The sequence below is a fragment of the Atractosteus spatula genome, chromosome 7 (genome assembly GCF_055471065.1).
Source record: "Atractosteus spatula isolate fAtrSpa1 chromosome 7, fAtrSpa1.hap1, whole genome shotgun sequence".
NCBI lineage: Eukaryota > Metazoa > Chordata > Actinopteri > Semionotiformes > Lepisosteidae > Atractosteus > Atractosteus spatula.
The window spans coordinates 20457230-20478163 of record NC_142712.1 but is presented as its reverse complement, the minus strand read 5'-3'; the positions used below and the strand labels follow the sequence as shown (position 1 = coordinate 20478163).

Sequence of the window (20934 nt, the reverse complement as noted above, 5' to 3'; positions counted from 1 at the left end):
TTGGAAGGATTATGAATATGGATTTCTATGCAGAGCTCATAAACAATAAGAAATGCGAAGATAAACTGTCAGTTTAATAGTCTAATAGTCCATTTAATTCTAAATGGCTTTTATCTCTCACTAGGGGGAGTAAGATTTAAACAGGTTTGATTAAATTTAATTTGTGGGACTTGTTTATGTTTTGCCTCCAATAGGAAAAACGTGCTATCCCATTATGGCATTTTAAAATAATTAACGCTTTTCAGATTATTATGTTTCTGTCCCACTTAAATTTATGTAACTGTGTAAGTGAAACCATGGCCGGAGATGTCATTATGGTAATCTAATATTTTAAATGAGCACAGAAAAAGCCTTTAAAACCCTGAATGGAATAACACTGTGACACTGAATCAATGGGAGCTCTTGATCAGGAGGCCAATACAGGGCTTCTTTTGCATCTTCAGTGTAAATAAACACAGTTAAAAAGTAAAGACTTGGCAAGAAACTAGGGTAATTGTATGTGGAAATACTCATATAGGACAGTTCAGAGAACTAACATCCCTGTATTCATTGATTTTCATAGCAATTAATTATTTGCTCCTACAGATTGCAGATCTGGCAGTGGCTCCCCTCACCATAACCTATGTGAGGGAAAAGGTGATTGATTTCTCGAAACCCTTCATGACACTGGGCATCAGCATCCTCTATCGCAAGCCGAACGGCACCAACCCAGGGGTCTTCTCCTTCCTGAACCCTCTGTCCCCGGATATCTGGATGTATGTCCTGCTGGCTTGTCTGGGTGTGAGCTGCGTGCTCTTTGTCATCGCAAGGTACGGCACAGCCAGCAGAGGGCACTCTACTGTCTTCCTCTGTTGTGATGAGACAGGTCATCTGGATGGGTAGGAATCAGCACCTGCATTACCTGAATCTTTCCAGTCCTCGTTATTACCATTGGAGAAGTCAAATGGCAACTGAATCCCTTGGACTTAAATGGAACAATTTGTGGGTAGTGCCTAATGTGTTAACCCTTTCTAACACAACATCTTATTTGTACCTGAAACATAATGTTTACAGAAATGAGAATTAACATTCTATCCAGCTGCACTGCTGCATAAGGACAAACTTCATATATATTCAGATAACATCATATATATGCAAAAGGCTATTAATAGTATTAATATGTATTAATAGTCTAATGAGCTCCCAGATTATTATAAGGAATTAACTTTATTTACAGCAAATAAATTAATACAGACCCTTAAGAATATTGAGGGGGGAGGGTTACTTTCAGTGCTTTTGTTGCCTCTCATTTATTTAAACAATTTTCAGTGTCATGCTGCACTGTAGGGAGTATAGGGAATGAGAGAAAGAACAGGACACATTCAGCACTATCATACTGTGAACCAAATTTTTTTTTCTTTTTTCTTATTAGTCAAAACAAATTCTTAAATTCACAAAAATAATTAAAACACAACAAGAAAAAACTATGAACCAAATCTTATTTATCTGCCCCTTACAATAACACAATACAATAAAGTAGACAATTTATAAAAATAGAGAGCATTGGTCTTTGTTTCCTCATTCTTCAGCTTTGTTATTATTGGGCCAGTTACCTATTTATAAAATGCCCCCACCGCAATACAAATAAAATATACAAAATTTATTCCTACAGTATACATGTATCCACTTATTCTATAATACCATTTGTTAGGCTGGGGAAATCGTGTAAGTTTCCATAAAACTGCAAAAACTTTACTTTTACCTCTGAAACCCTTTCATATTTCACTGTTCATAGTAGTTCAGAAAGTACTCTTCAAAGTATTTTTTTCTTTCAACAGATTTTTGGGCTTAAGCACATATTCATGGCAGCTGATAAATACATTTATTTATAATTTTCAATAATAGTGACACTACAGAGAACACTGACTAATCAAGAGCATTTCTAGGCACCTACAGTACTGTATATACTGTAAGCTTTGTCTCATGTCGTCTAACTCCAGACACATTCAACAAAATATTGATCACATATACAGTAAATGTATGGTTTCCATTTTTACCTTATAGTCTTGAAAAATACCAAAAAATATACATACTGTATTATCATGGACTGTCATCTAAATAAACAGAAATATTACATATTAATAGAAATTTGTCAGAAAGAAAATTCTTCAGATGGAAAGTACTGTATAATTATGATATAATAAGACAACTGTGATTACAATCAGTGTGCAGCTATCACAACTAAAATAATCCCTTCAACAGCTGTCAGTAGCACATTTTTAGATGTAGAATTTCCTGTTTTCAGCATGTATTTTGACTGTGAATTCCTTTTTATGTTGTTCTGAAACAATTTCGTTTATTAACTAAAACCACATAAGTCTGTTAACTGTAAAACAGTGTTAGTTCTCTTAACATCATGTCTCAATAAAACCACTGTTTGTTCCACTGATAATTCAGGGTTGGCAGATGAAGATGATCTCAGTCAACCTTAACTCACACTTCATTCCTCTACTGACACAATGAATTACCTTGGCGATACTGTGATTATTGCGACTAGATCAACAAAGTTACAACCTTGATGGTTCTGGATGCATTTCACTTAGGGCAGGGAAAGCCCTCAGAAGGAATTAGTTAAGATTTAAAGGGAACTATGCCGTTAAAAAATATAAGCCAAAAACCAGAATCCCATGTAATTAATCAATGTGAGAAATGATTCTTTTCTTGCTGTAAAGCTTTGTTCATTTAGTTGAACTAGTTCATGCAGCTAGTTGCTATGATTGGCACAATTACCTACCACCATAGTGCATTTGTGTCGATTATTGTTTTCATGCTTGTTTGAAATGATACAATTATTTCTGGAAAAGAGCTGAAAATTTTCAGGTAAAGCAGTGCCTAAGAGAAAAACTGTAAAAAATGTTGCTGGAAAAAAGCTAGATTAAGGAATTTAAATATCTCAGTGCTGATTACTGTATGTGCAAGGAGAACTGAAAATCCACAATTTTAAAAAACCACAAACTTGATTTAAAACGTACTGTATAATCTTATTTAGTGTGAGCAGCTGAACATTCTGAAAGCTATTGTAGGTTTAAAAGCATATGAATCTATATTTAGATGCTATTCTAGGATTACTGTACAGAACTGCTCTATGTGAATTTGTAATATTTAGCAGTAACCTCACAGTAATATCGACAGAATTGCTGATATATTTTCTAAAAGCGATGTTACATTCATGTTCATTTTACACTCATTTTACACTCTGGTCAATTTGCTTTACTTAAAAATTTTAAAACATTAAAAAGCCCAAGATGATCAATCAATACACCTTATTTCCTCATATCTGCACAGTTGTGAGTGGTAAACCACACTTGCGGTACAGTACCTATAGTATGTACAGTATTGACTTGCACATTTGTGATGATCATCTTTTTTAAAGAATATCATTGATGATAAATATGGCTTACATTAGATGCTACTGTATATAAACTGATGAAATTATGCAGTGGTACCATAACCCATTTTCTTGATTGGAACAGAAAAAATACTGATTAATAATCATTTTTCCTGTACTGTAATTGTAGTTGTGTAATGTCCATTCTTATATTGAAAGTTACCTTACTGTGCATATTATGTAAGGCACCTAATTCACACCTATACCATAGTGAAATTTGGTAAAGTCTATGTAGTGAAAGAATCTTAGCAATGTATATAATCAGCACAAGAACTAAACACTTAGTGTGCACTTTCATTTAGTCTGATATTTTTAAATGAGAAACTGTTGTTAAAGATTGTAAAACATCTACTCACTTAATCAGGCTAATAACTTGCACTTAGTATCAGTTCATTACTTAAGAAACCAATGTTTCAGTCAAAATGACCACATTCAAATACTCTTCAAATGATCATTTGTTCATCCAGTTGCACATATGTTAATTGTTAACATTCAATTAGTGTTACAGGCAAATCAGCGTTGAATAATCACAATTCAGTTTCCAGTGCTAGACAGTGATTAAAAATGGAGCAATCGGTAAAACTGACAATGACCTCAATAGTGTGGAGTGTTTTTAATAAGCACTGTTTTACGGTGATTGCTTTATATTTGATATACAGTGTATAATTAAAGTTAATTAAAATATAAAAACCTTACTCTTACTTAAAAGTCATTACTTTTATATCTACATTGTTTTAGTTTTTTTAACTAAATACTAATGAATTGTAAAAGTTTTAGAAATTAAACTGTTTCTGAATAACAGAGAGGACAGCACAGAGGTACAGTGGTTAGCATTGCTGCCTCGCAGTCCTGGGGCTCTGGGCTCAATTCTGGACCTGGGGTGCTATCTGTGTGGCGTTTGTACATTCTCCCTGTGTTTGTGTGGGTTTCCTTCGGGTGCTGCGGCTTCCTTCCACAGTCCAAAGACATACTGGTAGGTTAATTGTTTTTTGGGAAAATTGCCCTGGTGTATGTCTGTGTGTGCCCTATTATAAGATTATAAGCAATGATCAGCTTCGATGAAACATCAGTACTGATTGCTTCAGAATATTTCCTCAGTCACCACAATACAGCTAGCAAAGGTACAAAACAAAGGTTAATAAGATGTCCATTATTTAGGCAAAATTTTCTTTTACAAAATACTGTTTATAGCTACCAACTCAGACTTATTTTGATGCATTGTACTCATACATGATTTCAGTTGCTTTTCTCATGAAATTTTGCTGGAAGCGCTGTTTCTTTTTGATGTAATGATTTCTGGACTTGTTTTTGTCCACTACCACAGGTTTACACCTTATGAGTGGTATAACCCCCACCCATGCAACCCTGACTCTGACGTGGTGGAAAACAATTTTACATTACTAAATAGTTTCTGGTTTGGAGTTGGAGCTCTCATGCAGCAAGGTACATAGGTCACATGTCAATATTGCACACATCCCATAGTCTGCTGGGGCCTCTGTGCTGGTAAACTCCATTTTCAGTGAATTTACTGCTTACTGTAAAACCTGATCAACGATTCTTACATGCCTAACCTGCATCAGCATGCGGTCACTGCACCCAGTTATTCTAATGTCTAGTTAAGACCCTTTTTAAAAAATTTGAGGAGAAAACCTCTAAAAAACAGATACACAAGTGCATGCACAATTAGCTGATCTGCGATGTAATAGATGTTCGCCGTCAGCCATCGTCAGGAGTGATTGCATTACAGGGCTGTTGAAAAGACATGACACACACATCATCCATACACTGAATTTCCCCCTCCTCCTTTTTCTTTTCTCGCTGTCAGTTGTAAATGCAACACAGACACAGGGATATGCGACTGGACGCCCTTGCTTTTCAGGCAGCGTGGGGGACGTCGTCTCCATGGCTATGACTTTTGCAAAGACATATTCTTGTGACCTGCAGGCGCTATGGGAAACTGAGCATGTGAAAAGCAAGCCAACACCCAGTCAAATTAATCGATTTCAAATACGTATGTCGAGAAATAAAATGTTCTGAGACCAAAGGAGGAGAATTAGAGCTACCCCTGCACAGTTTTTCTTTTCTGCAAAAGGATGCGCTGTAACAAGCATGCAAGTGACATCACTACTGTTGTAACTAGACCACATAAGCTTTGAAAATCACTTCTTTAGGTCACTTTGGTATGTGTGCAATTCGCCATTTTTATAATGTGGGCTCATGCTTGCATTATAAACAGAAACTCAATCAAAATCCAATTGTAGTCAACTGCCAGCCGACTGGATCAGGTCTTACAGTATTTGCTAGGTGTGTCTGTGTGGCTGCCCCAGGTGTGAGTGAGTGATGAGAGCTGATTGTGAACCATAGTTTCTGGTAAATGTCCTACCGCATGGAGTTTACCGTCATCCACAGCATTCTGTGGGATGCAGTGTCTGCTAGTTACCACTACCTTGGGTACATGACAGTCAGCCCCAACCAGATTCTGCTTGTCTTTGCAAAGCACGATAAACATTTGTGAGCCGACAAATGTTTAACTCTGTACAAAGTCATGGTAATTGTGAACGTAAGTGCTCTGTCTTATCTATTTAGAAACTAATTAAGGAGAGGAGGAAAAAAGCTAGAAAAGCTAGAAAATGCTAACCCATGCAACTGTAGCTGTGTTGTTTATATCATTTTTCTTTGTGTTAGCAGTTGTTCTGTTTGTGTTGAATTTGGAGCCTTTTTTGTTGGAAATTAAATGTGATGATCAGACTTTCTCTCTTCTACAGACCGTGAGCAAAGTCTGGATCAGGATTGGCTGTCATGTCTGCCATAAGGCACTTAGGAGGCTTCAGCAAGTACTGTCTCTCACCCAGTGTTGCTAGCGAACACATTTTGTTTTGAATGGTATAGCTTGGGTTTGTAATGTACTGTAGGTATAATGTGCACCGCCTGCGATTAGTCCCTTTAGCACGTACCATTCTGCACACTTTACTTAAAAGTGTGACATTAAAAATACAGCCATCAAGGGTGCCCATAGGAGCTATATGACTTCATAGGGAATATATCAGAAGCAGCTTAGCCGAGGCAGAGAAGTACAATAGTGTCTTTCATTTCATGCCTCATTTCAGTATTACTTTGTAATTCAATCATCCTCATCCATACCAAAACCTTCATAAATTACTCTGTTCCATGTCAACATATTCCTCCTACATTGCTACGCACCCTTAACAAATACTGGATAGAACAAAAAAAACGTGCAAATCACGAATAATTAAGTCACCACCCCTTAGAATTATTGTATCTGTAAATTCTGTGTTAAAGCTGAAATCTGCTTCTCCTGTTTTCGTATGTCTGACAGCTTTAAAGCAAATTTAAATACTATGTTTTAGTAAACGAATTTAGTTTTTAGAAATTTATTTGGACCATTTCCAATTTACTTGCAGGCCTTGTTATAATAATTATACTGCTTTAGATTTTTGCTAATTAAAGAAAGAAAGCGTATGTTGACAGTGTGAGTACAATATTAGGGTTCTCTGCATTTTGGTTCTTTAAAATCAAAAGCTATCAATCTGACAGCTTTAAAGCAAATTTAAATACTGTTTTTTTCTAAATGAATTTTTATTTTTTAGAAATTTCTTTGGAAATGTACTTGCAGGCCTTCTTTGTTATAATAATTAAACTATATTATTATACTACAGTAACATTTCCCTTCTGGAATAAATTCCTGGAATACAACCTTAAAGGTAGCCTCCTATAATTCTGCCAGCATTTTAACTTCCTAAAATGATGCTTGATATGTGACCAAAGACTAGGTACTTTTACACCTACAGTATGTAACAGATGACTTCACTGAATTCATAAATAGAGCTAATATCATAAATAAAGCAACCTCATTTACTGTATCTCTTGCAAAAAATGCCCAGCTATCTACTGTATGTTGGGGAAACCGGAAGGAGACTAGGAGATTGCTTCAGAGAACATGTTAGGGCTGTGAAGATTAAAGATTTCTCCAAGCCCATAGTTTCTCATTTCACCTCAGACGGCCATGATCACACTGATCTCTCTGTCTATGTTCTCAAAGAAGGGTTTCTCAACTTCCACAGCAGAAAGACAACAGAAACAAAACTCATCCTGAAACTAGGTTCACACCTCCCCTCTTCTCTCAATGACAGATTTATTTTCGTGTAATCTTCTCTATTCTCGTGCAAGTTTTGACTTCACACCTTTCTCCACCCCTCTCCACTTTGCACTTCCTGAGTGGCCTCTCTACCTCTCCCCTCTCCCTCCTCCTCCACTTTTCCAGCTTTTGTTCTCCTGTGCTATTTAATCTTTGTCATCTACCCTTTCTTTCTCGCACCTGAAGAAGGCTCCACAGCCGAAACGTTGTGTTTCCTTTTTTTTCTTTTCAGCATGGAATAAACCCGTTACCTGATCCTATGTATTATAATATATATAATGTAATGTATATACTGTATATGTTAGTAAGGATTTTCAGTATAATCTTGCAGTGCAATTTTAAAAGCAGTCTACAGCAGGTTCTCTAATTATGTTGGATTAGGAGTCATGACCTAGATTTCAACTTGTTTACCCAACTTTCTTATATTAACATAGACAGGGCATTTGAGAAGGTAAATATTGTACTCTCCGTATTTAAACAATTATCTTGAGCCTAAATTTAAGGGAATCACTGAGACATTTGATATTATTAACACAACTTGTTTTTAAGAAATTCCCAAATGATAAATTAATTTGAGATTTTAATGTTAAGTTAAGGGAGATGCTAGAGGGGTGGCTCACAAAAATAAATAAAACACACAAGAACAGGTATTGAACAAAGATTCCCATTCAGTTGAAAATGATCTTGCCTCAAAAATATCAGCATTATCCCATCCCAGAATTTCAGCTTCCTGGAAGATGCAATAATGCTGAGTATGCTAGACAGTGTACAAATAGCATTATTAAAAAAAAAAGTTTTAACATAACAAAATAACAGGTGATAAAGTTCACTTTCTGCTGACTAGAATAAATAATCTGTTAGAACAGTGTGTGAAGACAAATCTCTACTTTAAGCACCTGTGTCTGCTATACAAGCATTACTCAGTGCTGCTGCTGACCCCATTAAACAGTAAAAAACTCTTTAGCTGTAGCTGATGTGACAGCTTCATTTCAAGAGATGCAGTACATGAAACTAAGAGTCTAAGGAATAGTCAGCAAAAACTGTTTAGTTTTTTCAATTGCTACGAGCAGTTCTCTGGTTGGTAATAAAAAAAAACATCTTGGATTTAACATTGGAGTTCAACACTGGTCTCGCTGAAGAATTTAGAGATGCTTTGTTTTAATGTGAATTCAGTGTTAACCACATTGTACGGCCACAATTATCATGTACATCTTCATTCATTTCATTCACCTCCATGCATGTCTCAAACATGTCTTCATAAATAGTCCTCTGTTTACTCAATTTAATGAAAAGACCTGAACCTGCCTTGTTTTAGCTTGCTTAATGTGCCTTGTTGTGTTTACTGTAGCAAAGCTGTCCAAACCTAACAATATATTATTGATGCTGTTGTAACAGGATCAGAACTGATGCCCAAAGCTCTTTCCACCAGAATAGTTGGAGGAATCTGGTGGTTTTTTACTTTAATAATAATATCATCCTATACTGCTAACTTGGCTGCCTTCCTGACTGTCGAAAGAATGGACTCGCCCATTGATTCTGCTGATGATTTAGCAAAGCAAACTAAAATTGAATATGGGGCTGTAAGAGATGGATCAACCATGACCTTCTTTAAGGTAGGTGTAACATTCTGCTGCATCCAATTTTTCAGTCTTGTTTCAGTATTCATGAGATCTATTGAACCAATGAATGCATCTTACACTGAAATAATATAAGGTGAATTGTAACGCATAGGGTGGTTAGACCCCGACACCCCATGTATAAACTGTGTGAGAGCGATGCAATAAATGTGATTTTCTTAATGTTATCTTTAATTATAAACCTACACACTCACTGGCCACTCATGTTGAAATACAATGAATCGGCATAAAATATTGATTTACAGGAATCTTTATTTACCTTATCAGAACAAAATGCAGTAGAAGGCTTATTTTGCTACCATTAGACTACGCACCTTTCTCGTAAAAATACTTCTATGTTGCTATTCTTTTTTTCAGCACTTAGGCACAATCTTTTAAGTAAGTGTAATTGTATTATGTGGGTTGCAGTCAGTTTTTTTTACTGTTTCTGTCAACAGCAGTTCAATGAATTTAAAGTCTGGTGAGACTAGCACTCCAGTTTTAAAGCCCGTTGTTTGTCTTTCTCATTTAAGTCATTTGGTGTTAATGAGGTATTGTGTTTAGGGCCATTATCATGGTGAAAACAAGTCTTTCAGGCACAAGTCAGGATCCCAGGAAAGCCACAATAGACAAGTGTAATGATAATGTACAGTAGTTATCTATTTCTGCAGAACAATCTGAGTCTCAAACCGAAACCTTAACCAACTTCATACTGTGTTGCAGACACTACAAAACATCTTGACAAGGCTTTTCCTTTTTGTCTTCCTAGACATTAATTACTTTTGGAGGTGAAAACAATTCGCATGTGGTTTTGAACACATTTTCTAGGCCTCTTAAAGCTCTTTGAGCTACAACTCTCACATCGCAATCAACAATCATTGATATTTTTCCTTTGACAAGGAGAGATCTGTTGTGAAATAAGGATCACTGATTAGGAAATAGTCAATATTGGACACTGAACATATAGTTTTGTCTTCTTGCTCGGATATCACATTTCCTACGGACTGTACCTTAGGCTAGTGCCTATAGTTCAACATGGATGCTGAAGTGTTAAGTTTCTACTGCATGCTACTGAATGAATAGAAAACAGAGAATAAGTAGATTTGTAAAGGTACTGTATGGCAAAGATTCAGTTGTTAAGAGTCATATACAATATGGTGTTTGGGAAAGGGTTTTTAACACACATTCAATGTTTAGCAATGGCTTTTGAAGTAGGTTTGAAGCAGGCTATGAAAGAGAGCAAACATGACAGTTCTCTGGAAATTGTTAGGACATTCTTGATATTAATTGGTGACAGAATGCCCATAGCACGTGAAGCTTTGATAGCTACAGAAGCATGAATATTTTGATGAGTGTGGTTTGTACCACTTTGATGGATTGGCGTCCATCCAAGATGTATCCCGCCTTGCGCCTGTTTGCCATTATAAGCTTCAGCTCCCCCATGACCCTGAATTGGATGAAATGTTTCGAAAAAGGATGGATGGTTTGTACCAAATTATAGAAAAACATGTTTGCAGTTGCATTTCCCTAGAGGATCGATAAATCAATCATTTTTACTGTTCCTTTTTTCCTTGGTTATAGTTCAGGAAAGTTTCCCCACCAGTGTGTACAAATGTGATTATTAACTTATATGAGTAATCTAAGAAGAAAGAAACCTTTCATCATAAAGAAACTCACAGAGACTAGGGGATGAATTATACATTCAAATTCAAAAATGCATACAATGAGCGTCCACTATACAGTACCTCCTACATGTTCTGTTTTAGTACTAACAGCCAGTTGTTTATTTGTACAAAGTTACTGTACTGCCACTTACACTACAATGTACAATAAACTTTTTTTCCCCCACAGTGTGCATTTTTTGAAACCTTGCAGAGGTAGCAAAGTTGTATCTTTTAGCTAGTAATCTAGCAATTCCAAAAACAGGAGGTGTTTTGGTTGATTTTAACAACTTAATGGTAAAAAGGGCTATAATTTCTCTCGGTTTGAATATCTTTTCTCTGACATAAGCAATACTCTTTTGAAATTTGTCAATGCAATGTTACAACAGCCATACATCTTGTCAGTTATCTCACAGTGTGATGATTCTGCAGTAGGCCTGTTAAATGTTTTGTGTTTATAGGCAATCGAAGTTGAAAGCTGTAGGGGATTTATAGCTAAAGAACCCTGCCAAAGATTACCCCCCTGTCTCACTATACAGGCTGCAGATGTATATGACAAATTGAATCAGCCGGAGGAGATTTGTATGCAGCTGTCAATCTTACTTTGATTGAGGACCACAAAGTATATGTAATGTGATTTCTGTTTTGCTACGGGGAAAGCAGGCACACAGTGGATCTGGATTCTAATGTTTTTATAAGAAAGTCACCACATATTTAACTGGTCATCACACATTCACACATCCAAATACTGTCCTTATGCTTCTACTTCTACTGAACTCAGATTCAGTGTGTGAAAAACCTTATTGTAGAGAAATATCTATATATGTTTATATTATAGACTATGGCTACTGTATGGCTATACTGAATATAATATATTATTAAAAAGGCAGATTTCTATTTAAAATATACCAGAAAATCTCAGTCTCTGCCATGGCATTTGCACCTCTCTGAATACAATACTTGAAACTGTTTTTTTATTGTGGTCTTTCTGTGAAAATGAATTGTGGAGGCACTTCAACCATGGGATAACCATGATCTCTTTTTTTTTCCTTTAGAAATCTAAAATTTCCACATATGAAAAAATGTGGGCATTCATGAGCAGCAGGAAGCAGACAGCGCTGATAAAAAACAATGATGAGGGCATTCAAAGAGTCCTAACCACTGATTATGCACTATTGATGGAGTCTACCAGTATTGAATATGTCACACAGAGAAACTGCAACCTCACACAGATTGGTGGCTTGATTGACTCCAAGGGCTATGGTGTGGGGACTCCCATTGGTAAGACTCAGCACAATAAGAAAACTCAGAGAATTCTCTGGGCCTTAAGGGTTTCAATTAATTATGGATGTCTTCACTCAGTTTTTGTCTCGTTTCTTTTTCTTTCTTTTGTCCTGTTAAAAAAATTGAACAACAGCTGCTTTCATTTTGCAAGATCTCTTGTATTTCTATACTAATTCTTTCATCTCTGTAACCCTGGGTTTCAGTCCCAATGAATTGAACAATGATGTGAATTCGACAGCCTTAGCCTGTTTCATCATTAAGACTTAAAAGTAAAAAGCTGTTCTTTGCAGTTGTGCAGTGGATAAAGGGAAATGCTGAGGTGCACCTGCGTGCTTACTTAATCAAAGGACTGGATTTAATTATTCTTTCACTGTGGTGTTTTTCATTTGTGTTAAGAACCTCAAAACACGCATCCAATAATATCACTGATCATTCTGTATAAAACATGACAACGATTCTCATTGTATATCCATATCCAAATTTTAAGTGGCTCAAAGGCCTGATTTTACTTCCAGTGTATATGTGTAAAATGACTTGGTGGACATGAAAAATGTAAGCTGTGTTAGCTATCAGCTTACTAACAATAGTAAACTGTAATGATTGTAAATGACTTCATTGGATAGACGGTGACTTTCCGGGACCCCTTTTAAAGTGTACTTGTTTCATTTTGAGCTGCTGCACTCTAGATGCTGGCTGATGGCATCAGCATGTAAGCGTTTGTACACTGTATCCAATAAAAATAATAAAATCAACTGGGTTGATTTTAAGTCCCTGCTGGCCACCTCTTCCTTTAGTCCTGCGTAAGCATGTTCTTCAGTTTCCATGATCAATATGTCATGAGTGTGTGGGTCAGGGCATTGTGGCCTGTGAGTGCACACACCTGACCTAATGCCTAGGCTGGGAATTTGTTTGCAATGGCTCTCTCAGCTCCCAGCCTTGTATTGTCTTGGGCACCTGCAGGCTTGCAGAGATAGTAATGAGTGCCACTCATCCAACTGGGGCCAAGTCTAATGTAGGCATCCAAAAGTCACTGTAGAGGTTGTCGAGTGTGGAAAGGTGAATTGCTCTATGAATAGCCTGTTTCTGCTATCGCCTTCTTCCTGTGTCAGTACAGGTGTCTTTGCTGAGAGTAGGCGTGTACAGACACAAATGGCGATTCCCGATTGTGTGGACACGTACAGTTATAAACATAATTAACAAGTTTTCTTCACAAAATTTGGAAACCTTGTGTGATCACCCTTATGTTTAAGCTGCTGTTTATGAATAGGTCCTAACTTGCTTTTTGTTTTGTGTGCCCTTGTATACTTAGGTTCCCCTTACAGAGACAAGGTCACCATTGCTATCCTTCAACTGCAAGAGGAGGGCAAGCTGCACATGATGAAGGAGAAGTGGTGGCGAGGCAATGGCTGCCCAGAGGAGGATAGCAAGGAAGCCAGTGCTTTAGGGGTGGAGAATATCGGAGGCATTTTTATTGTACTGGCAGCTGGACTTGTGCTTTCTGTCTTTGTAGCCATTGGAGAATTTATATATAAATCCAGGCAAAACACGGATATTGAACAGGTGAGTGTGGGGCAGTGCGCATGGCACAACAGATATTGATGTGCACAGCCTGTGGCGAGTGCAGCTTCAGATGGCTTTATGAAACCTCAAAAAAAAAAAGAGCTAGTTGTCGAAGCTGCACAGAGTATGCCTGATAATGTACAGTCAGGAGAGCACAATTACATTTTTGTTATGAATGTTATTTCTTTTTAATGAAGACTGTTTTATCAGGCCAGCAAAGCCAATTTTTTTTTCACTTCACTGATGTGAAAAACTGCATCCCCAATGGCAGACCCCCTCAGTTTTGACCATATTACCTCCATTTTATAGCTTCCTTTTAAAAGTATAACATACTAGTACTTTAGGCTTCTATAACTATGTTGCAACGACACTTATATTGAAATTATGAGATGCAAGCATTTGTAGCCTGTCTTACGCATGCTGTTTTCCACTTTGATGATTTTTTAATAAAACATTTACACAAATGTGCAAAGTGTACATTTGTCTGTGTTGTTAAGTCAACACAGATGTATGGTGAGTAACTGATATAAAGGATGGACAAGGACATGTACAGTAAATGTCAAGTTCTCATTTTATTTCATGCTAAGATTGATACTGTCATTTGATTCTAAAGAAATGATTCCCTGGGATCAGATAGTGTTTAGATATTTAACTTGTGTCAGCATCTTTAGGATTGCCAGCTTTTGGTGTTTATTTCCTATGAATATTACTTGCTTGTCCAGAGTGAGTAAATTAGTGAGATAAACTTAAAACTAAAAAATTAGCTTTCTCACTGCACAGCAAACATGTGGTACATTGACAGACAAGGTCCTTGCTCAAAATGGTTCATTGCTGTATGTCCTGTGAACTGCACTCTTTTTCTGGAACAGTATTAATTATTTATTATTTGCTCATTTGAACTATATAGAATTTTTCTTGTAATGACTATATCCTTTTTACATTTCATATTTTTAAGGACTATGTAACAAAAATATCTGGTCTCATTTTGTCATTGTGAGACATGCGTTAATTAATTAGAAAGCTGAAGCATTATAAAAAAAGTGAATTAGAACTTCAAAGACAGGTAGAGAGAGCAGAAATGAAAACCAGCAGCTGTCAGCCCCAGCTATACAGTATATATTTCAAACTCAAGTTCAATATGCTATTGAAATAAATGCAAATGTTCTCTGCACACCTCTTCAACAAAGACATGAGGAGAAGTTACACAAATATTTTCGGAAGCTTGGATCATATTTTGAAGTGATAAAAGAGAAAAAAACAACTTTCCCTTAATTTCTCAGTCTGCTCTGTTGACTGAAGACACCACATGGGAAATAGGCAGAAGGCTGAGCTTGAAAAGAAACTCAGTTTGACATTGAGCTTTTATACCGAGTCATTTTGCATGTGTATCCTTTGCTTTTGTATTATCTCCAATGCTTTTGTTCATGAGAAATGCACGTTTTGTTTCGGCTTGAACATTTGTGACTGATGTGACAATAATGCGATTGAATGTGATGCCTTTTTGATTTTTTTTTCCTCCTGTGATTTTGCTATGACTCCTTTTCTGTTGTTTATTCTGCATGCAAGGCCTTTTGTTTCTTTTATGGAATGCAATGCAAGCAAACGCATCCCTCCAATTCCACTTCTGGAACCACGTTATCCACGGAGTTAGAGTGCAGGAAGCTTCTCCGGGAAGAATTGGGGATGCGGCCTCAGCACTCTATTCACACTGTCTAGTCGTTGTGGTGTGAGGTGTGTCTGCCAGCTGCAGATGGGTAACTCCTTATCTCAAGGAAAAAGATGGGAATGAGCACACCTGCACTGTAGCTGCTCAGATTGTGGAAATCCTAAAATACGTTGAAAAGAAGAATGTAAATTTAATTTAAGAGATAAAAAAAACAAAATCTTTATCACGAATATTTACTATTGGTACTGATTGGTTACCAAAGCCTGTCTCTGGCCACGTTGACATACTGTACCTATTATTTTGATTTCTGCTAGAATCCCATTAGATCATATGACCACTATTTGGCACCTGGCACCTACACTGTAGATGCTGAGCTCATACAATCCATCATATTGGGGTCTATTCTCACCCAGTTTGCTCCAGTCTGGTTGTTTTTCATTTAATTGTTTTGTCCCTCTCCTGTTAGAAGCTGTATTTTTAAAAGCTGTTCTAATGTAAGCTATGGTGAAGATGGTTGTGATTGGTTGATATGGCTGTCCCTGCAAAGCTTTTGTGTTCCCTAAGGTTTAACTTCATAGAAAACAACTGGATTCCTTTTGTCAAGCACTGGTACAACGGTGGGTGTAGTAACATATAGCCTCAGGAACCAGGCTGGTCTGATAAATGTCCTTGTCCTTGAAACAGCTAAAGGTATGGAAAATTGCCCCAAAAATCTAAAAAGAATAGATGTAAATAGAAATCAGGTTATGAAGATCATTTTCTTTGTCCTTTCCAGAAACTGAAAAAGACTGGAGCTTAAATATTTGAGAATAGTGCTCAGTGCTTTTAATGCTGCATTCTTAAGTAATATTTTCTTAGTAGAAAAGAAAGGCTCTTGTAAAAACTGGAATCTTTCTTTGTTTCACAGAAGCATTTCAATAGTTTAAACTATGCATTTTTTATAAAATCATTAATCTAGGTTTTTTTACAGATTTAATTTTTTTAAATAATATGGATTTTTAAAATAGAATTTATACATTCAGCTGAACATAAGGGACTTCACAAAGCACCGTAAATTGTAGAATTTTTGGTCTGACATCTTGAAGGGTACAAAACCAAATGTTTTTAATGGTAAACTATTTTCCAATATTTTATCAATAAGATTACAGGGCAGACTTGCAGTCTTCTCTCGGTTTTCCAAATCTACTGTTGTGTTAATAATCAGTCCCAGACTTGGACAAGTCAAGATATAATTTTTCTACCAATCATTTGAAATCTTTCTTTTGATTATTTTTTTATTAAATGAAAAACTGCATCTCTCACTGTTAGGTGTGGCAATATAACATTTCATCTGTCAATCAGACAAAGTGTTTATAAGACAGGCCTCTTCTCCATCATCTGCAAGTCATTGGGCACCTTTTGATAAGTATTAGGCATGAGGTTAGTGAGAAAAACTTACAGCCCTCGTTTCCAGTGAACTGAAGGGTGGAGAGATGTGACAGACCTAGTGCACTCTTCAAAGGAAGCAGATGTTTGCTGTCCTCCTCACTGAAGTGAAATGGAGTAAAAAAAACACCAGGCAGATGATAAATCTTTCTTCAGTGACAGTTTTGTTTTTGGCTTAACCTACTAAAAATAATAACTTCCTGCCTACCGAGATTCAAGTAAATCTCATTAACTCATTACTTTTTGGTGCTATCACTGGCATGGGGTGTAATTGGCTTATGGTGCGTGGCTTAAGGATTGAAAGATGTCTCTATCCAGGAAACACCAAGGTTGTTTGGCTGTTGAGAATTGTATCACTGTGGAAATTTGTCCCTTACTGATAGATTTCAGCCATAAATTGTAACAATTAGAATGAACAAAAAGGTACATACTGTATGCATGCTAGAGTTACTTTGCTCATGGTGCTTAAACTAATATAAAACCTCTATATGTTATTTAACCTTATATTCAGTTTTTAACATTTTCATACTCCAAACATGATAACAGAAATGGACTGTTTCTATCCAGCAATTTCTTCACTCCTATTTCCTACTTTAGCTACCAAATTATAACAGGACCTTGCTGTGATCAGAGTAATTTGTATCACTGTCTATCTCTGGCTCCCATTCATCTATTGATGACCCTTGTTTTAGCTCTAAGACTTACTGTTCTGTCATTTTGTTCCATTTGTATGTTTTCATAGTTGAGGATAGCCTATAGCCCCTTAGCTAATAAATTTGAGAAATAGAGAGCTATCAAACTGACTGCTTCAGCTTCACAAGTATGGGAGTTGGTAGCTCTTTAATGTATTAAGATGGTGAAATGGTGGCAAGTAATAAACACATTAACTGTCCATTCATTTTCTAACCACTTTATCCAATAGGGTTGTGGGGGAGCCAGTCTATCCTGGCAAGCAATGGGCATAAGGCTGGATACGCCTTGGATATGAAGCACACACAGACACAAACACAGACAATATGTCTTTGGACTGAGGAAATCTAATCCACTGGAGAAAACCCACACAAACATGGGGAGAACATTCAAGCCCTCATAGTACAAATGAAAGGGGAACTGCAATACTAATTTATATTTTGAGGTTAGAAATAATCAGCATTGATGAGTGCATTTCAAACCCCAATGAAAGTAAAATGTACAAAATAACTTAAAACCTCCAATTTACATAATAAAATAGGCAAAATTTCCAGATATGCACAGCTCCATATTCTCAGATTCAAAATGAAGTAACAAAACATTGGTGACGTGATGCAGCCTTATTGCATTGAAAAAAAGCAGGCTTGTTTTAGAGAATACATAATTTTTAATCCAATAGAAATATTTGACTATGAGATGGTTTTGCAGAAAAACACTACTTGTTAACTCTGCATGTACTGTAGATCATGTAGGAACATTTCTGCAGTGAAATGTCTGCTGCACAATCTGTACTTAATTCGCTCATACTGTACATCACATTACATTAGTCATTACAGTAACTAGTAAGCAGAAAGGGCAGTGTCACATCACAATTCGTGGACTCTCGCTCTTGTCCGTGGTGAGACCAGGGGTTTGTGACAAGATGGTGACTTATAGTACTTTCACAAAGTTCATGATTTTGTGCTTAATTTGAAATTTGTAGAAATTTTCTATACTGTCAATTAATTCATTTTGTTACCAAGATATAATAACCGGTCTGAGAAACTTGAATGGCGGTTCGCCTTTAAATCCAAGAATTGAACCCAGGGCCCAATGTGACTGCACACTGTGCGACTGTTCTGCCCTAAACATACTGTACAGTATTATAAGGAGATACAATATGTTTATATTAAAATTTTAAAAAGTTAAATTTGATTTTGAAAGTAATACACAACTTTATTACAGTACACACTCTTTAAAAAATTGTATTTATTTGAATTTTGTGTCTAAACGTGCTTTTAAGGATTGCTGGAGAATCATTGTGCTTTTGCAATGCAAAGTTGCATTTTTTTTATCAATAAGCTCTATTGGATATAGCTATCTGAGATAGTGAGAAAACCATGAACTCTTCATAAACCTTTTCTTCTCGACTGCAACCAATTGACTTATTTTCTACCCCCTGCTGATTTAAATTATTTGGATTATTTTGATCAATTGAATATCCTACAAATAATGTTTTGTAGTTCAAAAATATATTAAAGACTGCATTCTTTCTCAGGGAATCAACATTATTTATTTTGATAAGTAAAAAAGTGTGAAATTGCAGATACCGAATAACCCCTTGCTAGTGATGGTACTATTCACAAAAACTTTTATTGTACCACATTTTTTTAAACATTTCGGTGGATACAGGGAGTTATAACAACATGAATGTAGGTAGATTCCGATTTACACTATAGGACATGTATGTGTAATATATAATCATATACATTCAATATGCAAATTATATATTAGTATGCAAATCAATATACTGTATATGAGGTCTGTTTTTGACCAGGTTCATTTTACTTTAAGGTAAATAGGAAATAAAACAGGGATCTGTCACCTTTTAACATGCAGCTTTAAAATGTTAATAGATGTTCCAGTACATGGACTACAAAAATTGTTAAATGGAAACACAAAAGTTATAGATAGCTGAATTGTTAGCTATTCTGCATACCTACACAGCTTGATGTTAAAATTTAGAAGCCTGTGAAAGAATAATTGAGATAATGATGGAATAAATAAATATCACCATCACTTAAAAATGGTATCAAAATTTTCAGAAAGCCAAAATACTTCACAACTCTACTTTAGAGCAGTAATTCTAAATCAATATCCTATGTTAAACTGTATGTATGAGGCATTTTATGTTACTGACCTATAGAAAGTCAACTGCATGTCTGTTCCAAATTGAGAACTTTGTTGCTCAGCTCCCTTTGTAACTACTGTAGCATGTTAGATTTCTCCCCTAATTAACGCACAGTGACTAATGAATGGTTTTATTCTTTTGGAAAACTAGTGAACTGTATTTCTCTGTCTAGTGCCTTTTGTATGTGCTTATTACAGGATTTTAAGAAATCTGTAGGAGTAACTTCAGATAACAAGGAATAAAAATAGCATGAGGCTTAGACTGTTCTGCCTTCTTCTATAAATATCTGCTTTCTAAAGGCTATCAACAGGACTTAATGCAACAAGGAGAAGGAACAATAAAATATACCACCAACAACAAAAGACTTGTACTCTGCTGCACCATATTTTTTGTTTTTTTCCCAAAGAAATTGTTTTGTTTCCTCCCAAATTCTGTTTTCATTAGCCATGAAGCTTAACATGAGACAAGGCTTTCCCTAAGGTGATTCTCATTGAAGTTCTTCTGTTCCTTTTTGACAGTGTATTTCTTTTAGTGCTGTAATGGAAGAACTTGGCATCTCTCTTAAGTGTCACAAAAGTGTAAAGAAAAGGTCAAGGATCAAAGGAAGAGCAGGAATCTCGAGCATTCTAATGTGCCATCCCAAACGTATTCTGAGGAAAGAAACCATGACATAGACAATGGACTCCCTCAGTTTCCTGTCATGTAGGATGCACTGTAAGACATGGACTTCATTCTTGTTCTTCAGATAATCTTTGTATGAACTTGTTAATGCTTTTTTTTAAAAAAAATAATGCTGCCTATGAGTATCCAGGTATTATGATGATACATTATACATCATTTTAACCTTCTAACAACAACAAAGAAAAGTTTTTTGTTTTGAGTGACATTAATTAAAAAATACAATGTTTTGAATAACACCCTGATCATCTCATTATGTATAAATTCTGCATTTTCCAGTGCTGTACCTGCTTTTCAAATAAAGATGTTTACATTTTTTTTCACAGTTCTCTTTCCTTTTTTTTCAAAAAGCAACATATGTAGCCTGTTTTGAGAACTTAGAAAAATATTTATCAAAAGCATTGAAATTTTCACAAGACAAATATCACCATATTATCTCCCAGGTTTTTTTAAGAACACCATAGCATGTTAAAGCTTTGAACTATTGCATAAAGTTCATGTAGGCCTTTTAAATATTAAATTGTTTTCTACCAATTTGTAGAAATTGTTAGTGTTTTCTTTTAAAAAAATAAAAGGTTTGCTTTATATCCAGTAAAAGCTA

At 35.9% G+C, this 20934-nt stretch overlaps 1 protein-coding gene across 2 annotated transcripts in view; it reads left to right on the top strand.

Annotated features, from left to right (window-relative positions):
- The window catches only part of grik1a (glutamate receptor, ionotropic, kainate 1a), a 91347-nt gene extending 70695 nt beyond the window's left edge, over window positions 1–20652 (top strand). The window contains exons 12-17 of one of the 2 annotated variants that reach the window (XM_088920643.1): window positions 586–809; window positions 4752–4870; window positions 8979–9196; window positions 11916–12141; window positions 13454–13704; window positions 20174–20652. In XM_088920643.1, the coding sequence (XP_088776769.1) occupies window positions 586–809; window positions 4752–4870; window positions 8979–9196; window positions 11916–12141; window positions 13454–13704; window positions 20174–20329 (1194 nt within the window). In that variant the 3' untranslated portion in view covers window positions 20330–20652. Of the gene's footprint in view, window positions 1–585; window positions 810–4751; window positions 4871–8978; window positions 9197–11915; window positions 12142–13453; window positions 13744–20173 lie in introns of those variants that run through there. The other variant, XM_088920644.1, reaches the window with a different exon arrangement.
- The last annotated feature ends 282 nt before the right edge of the window (window positions 20653–20934 follow it).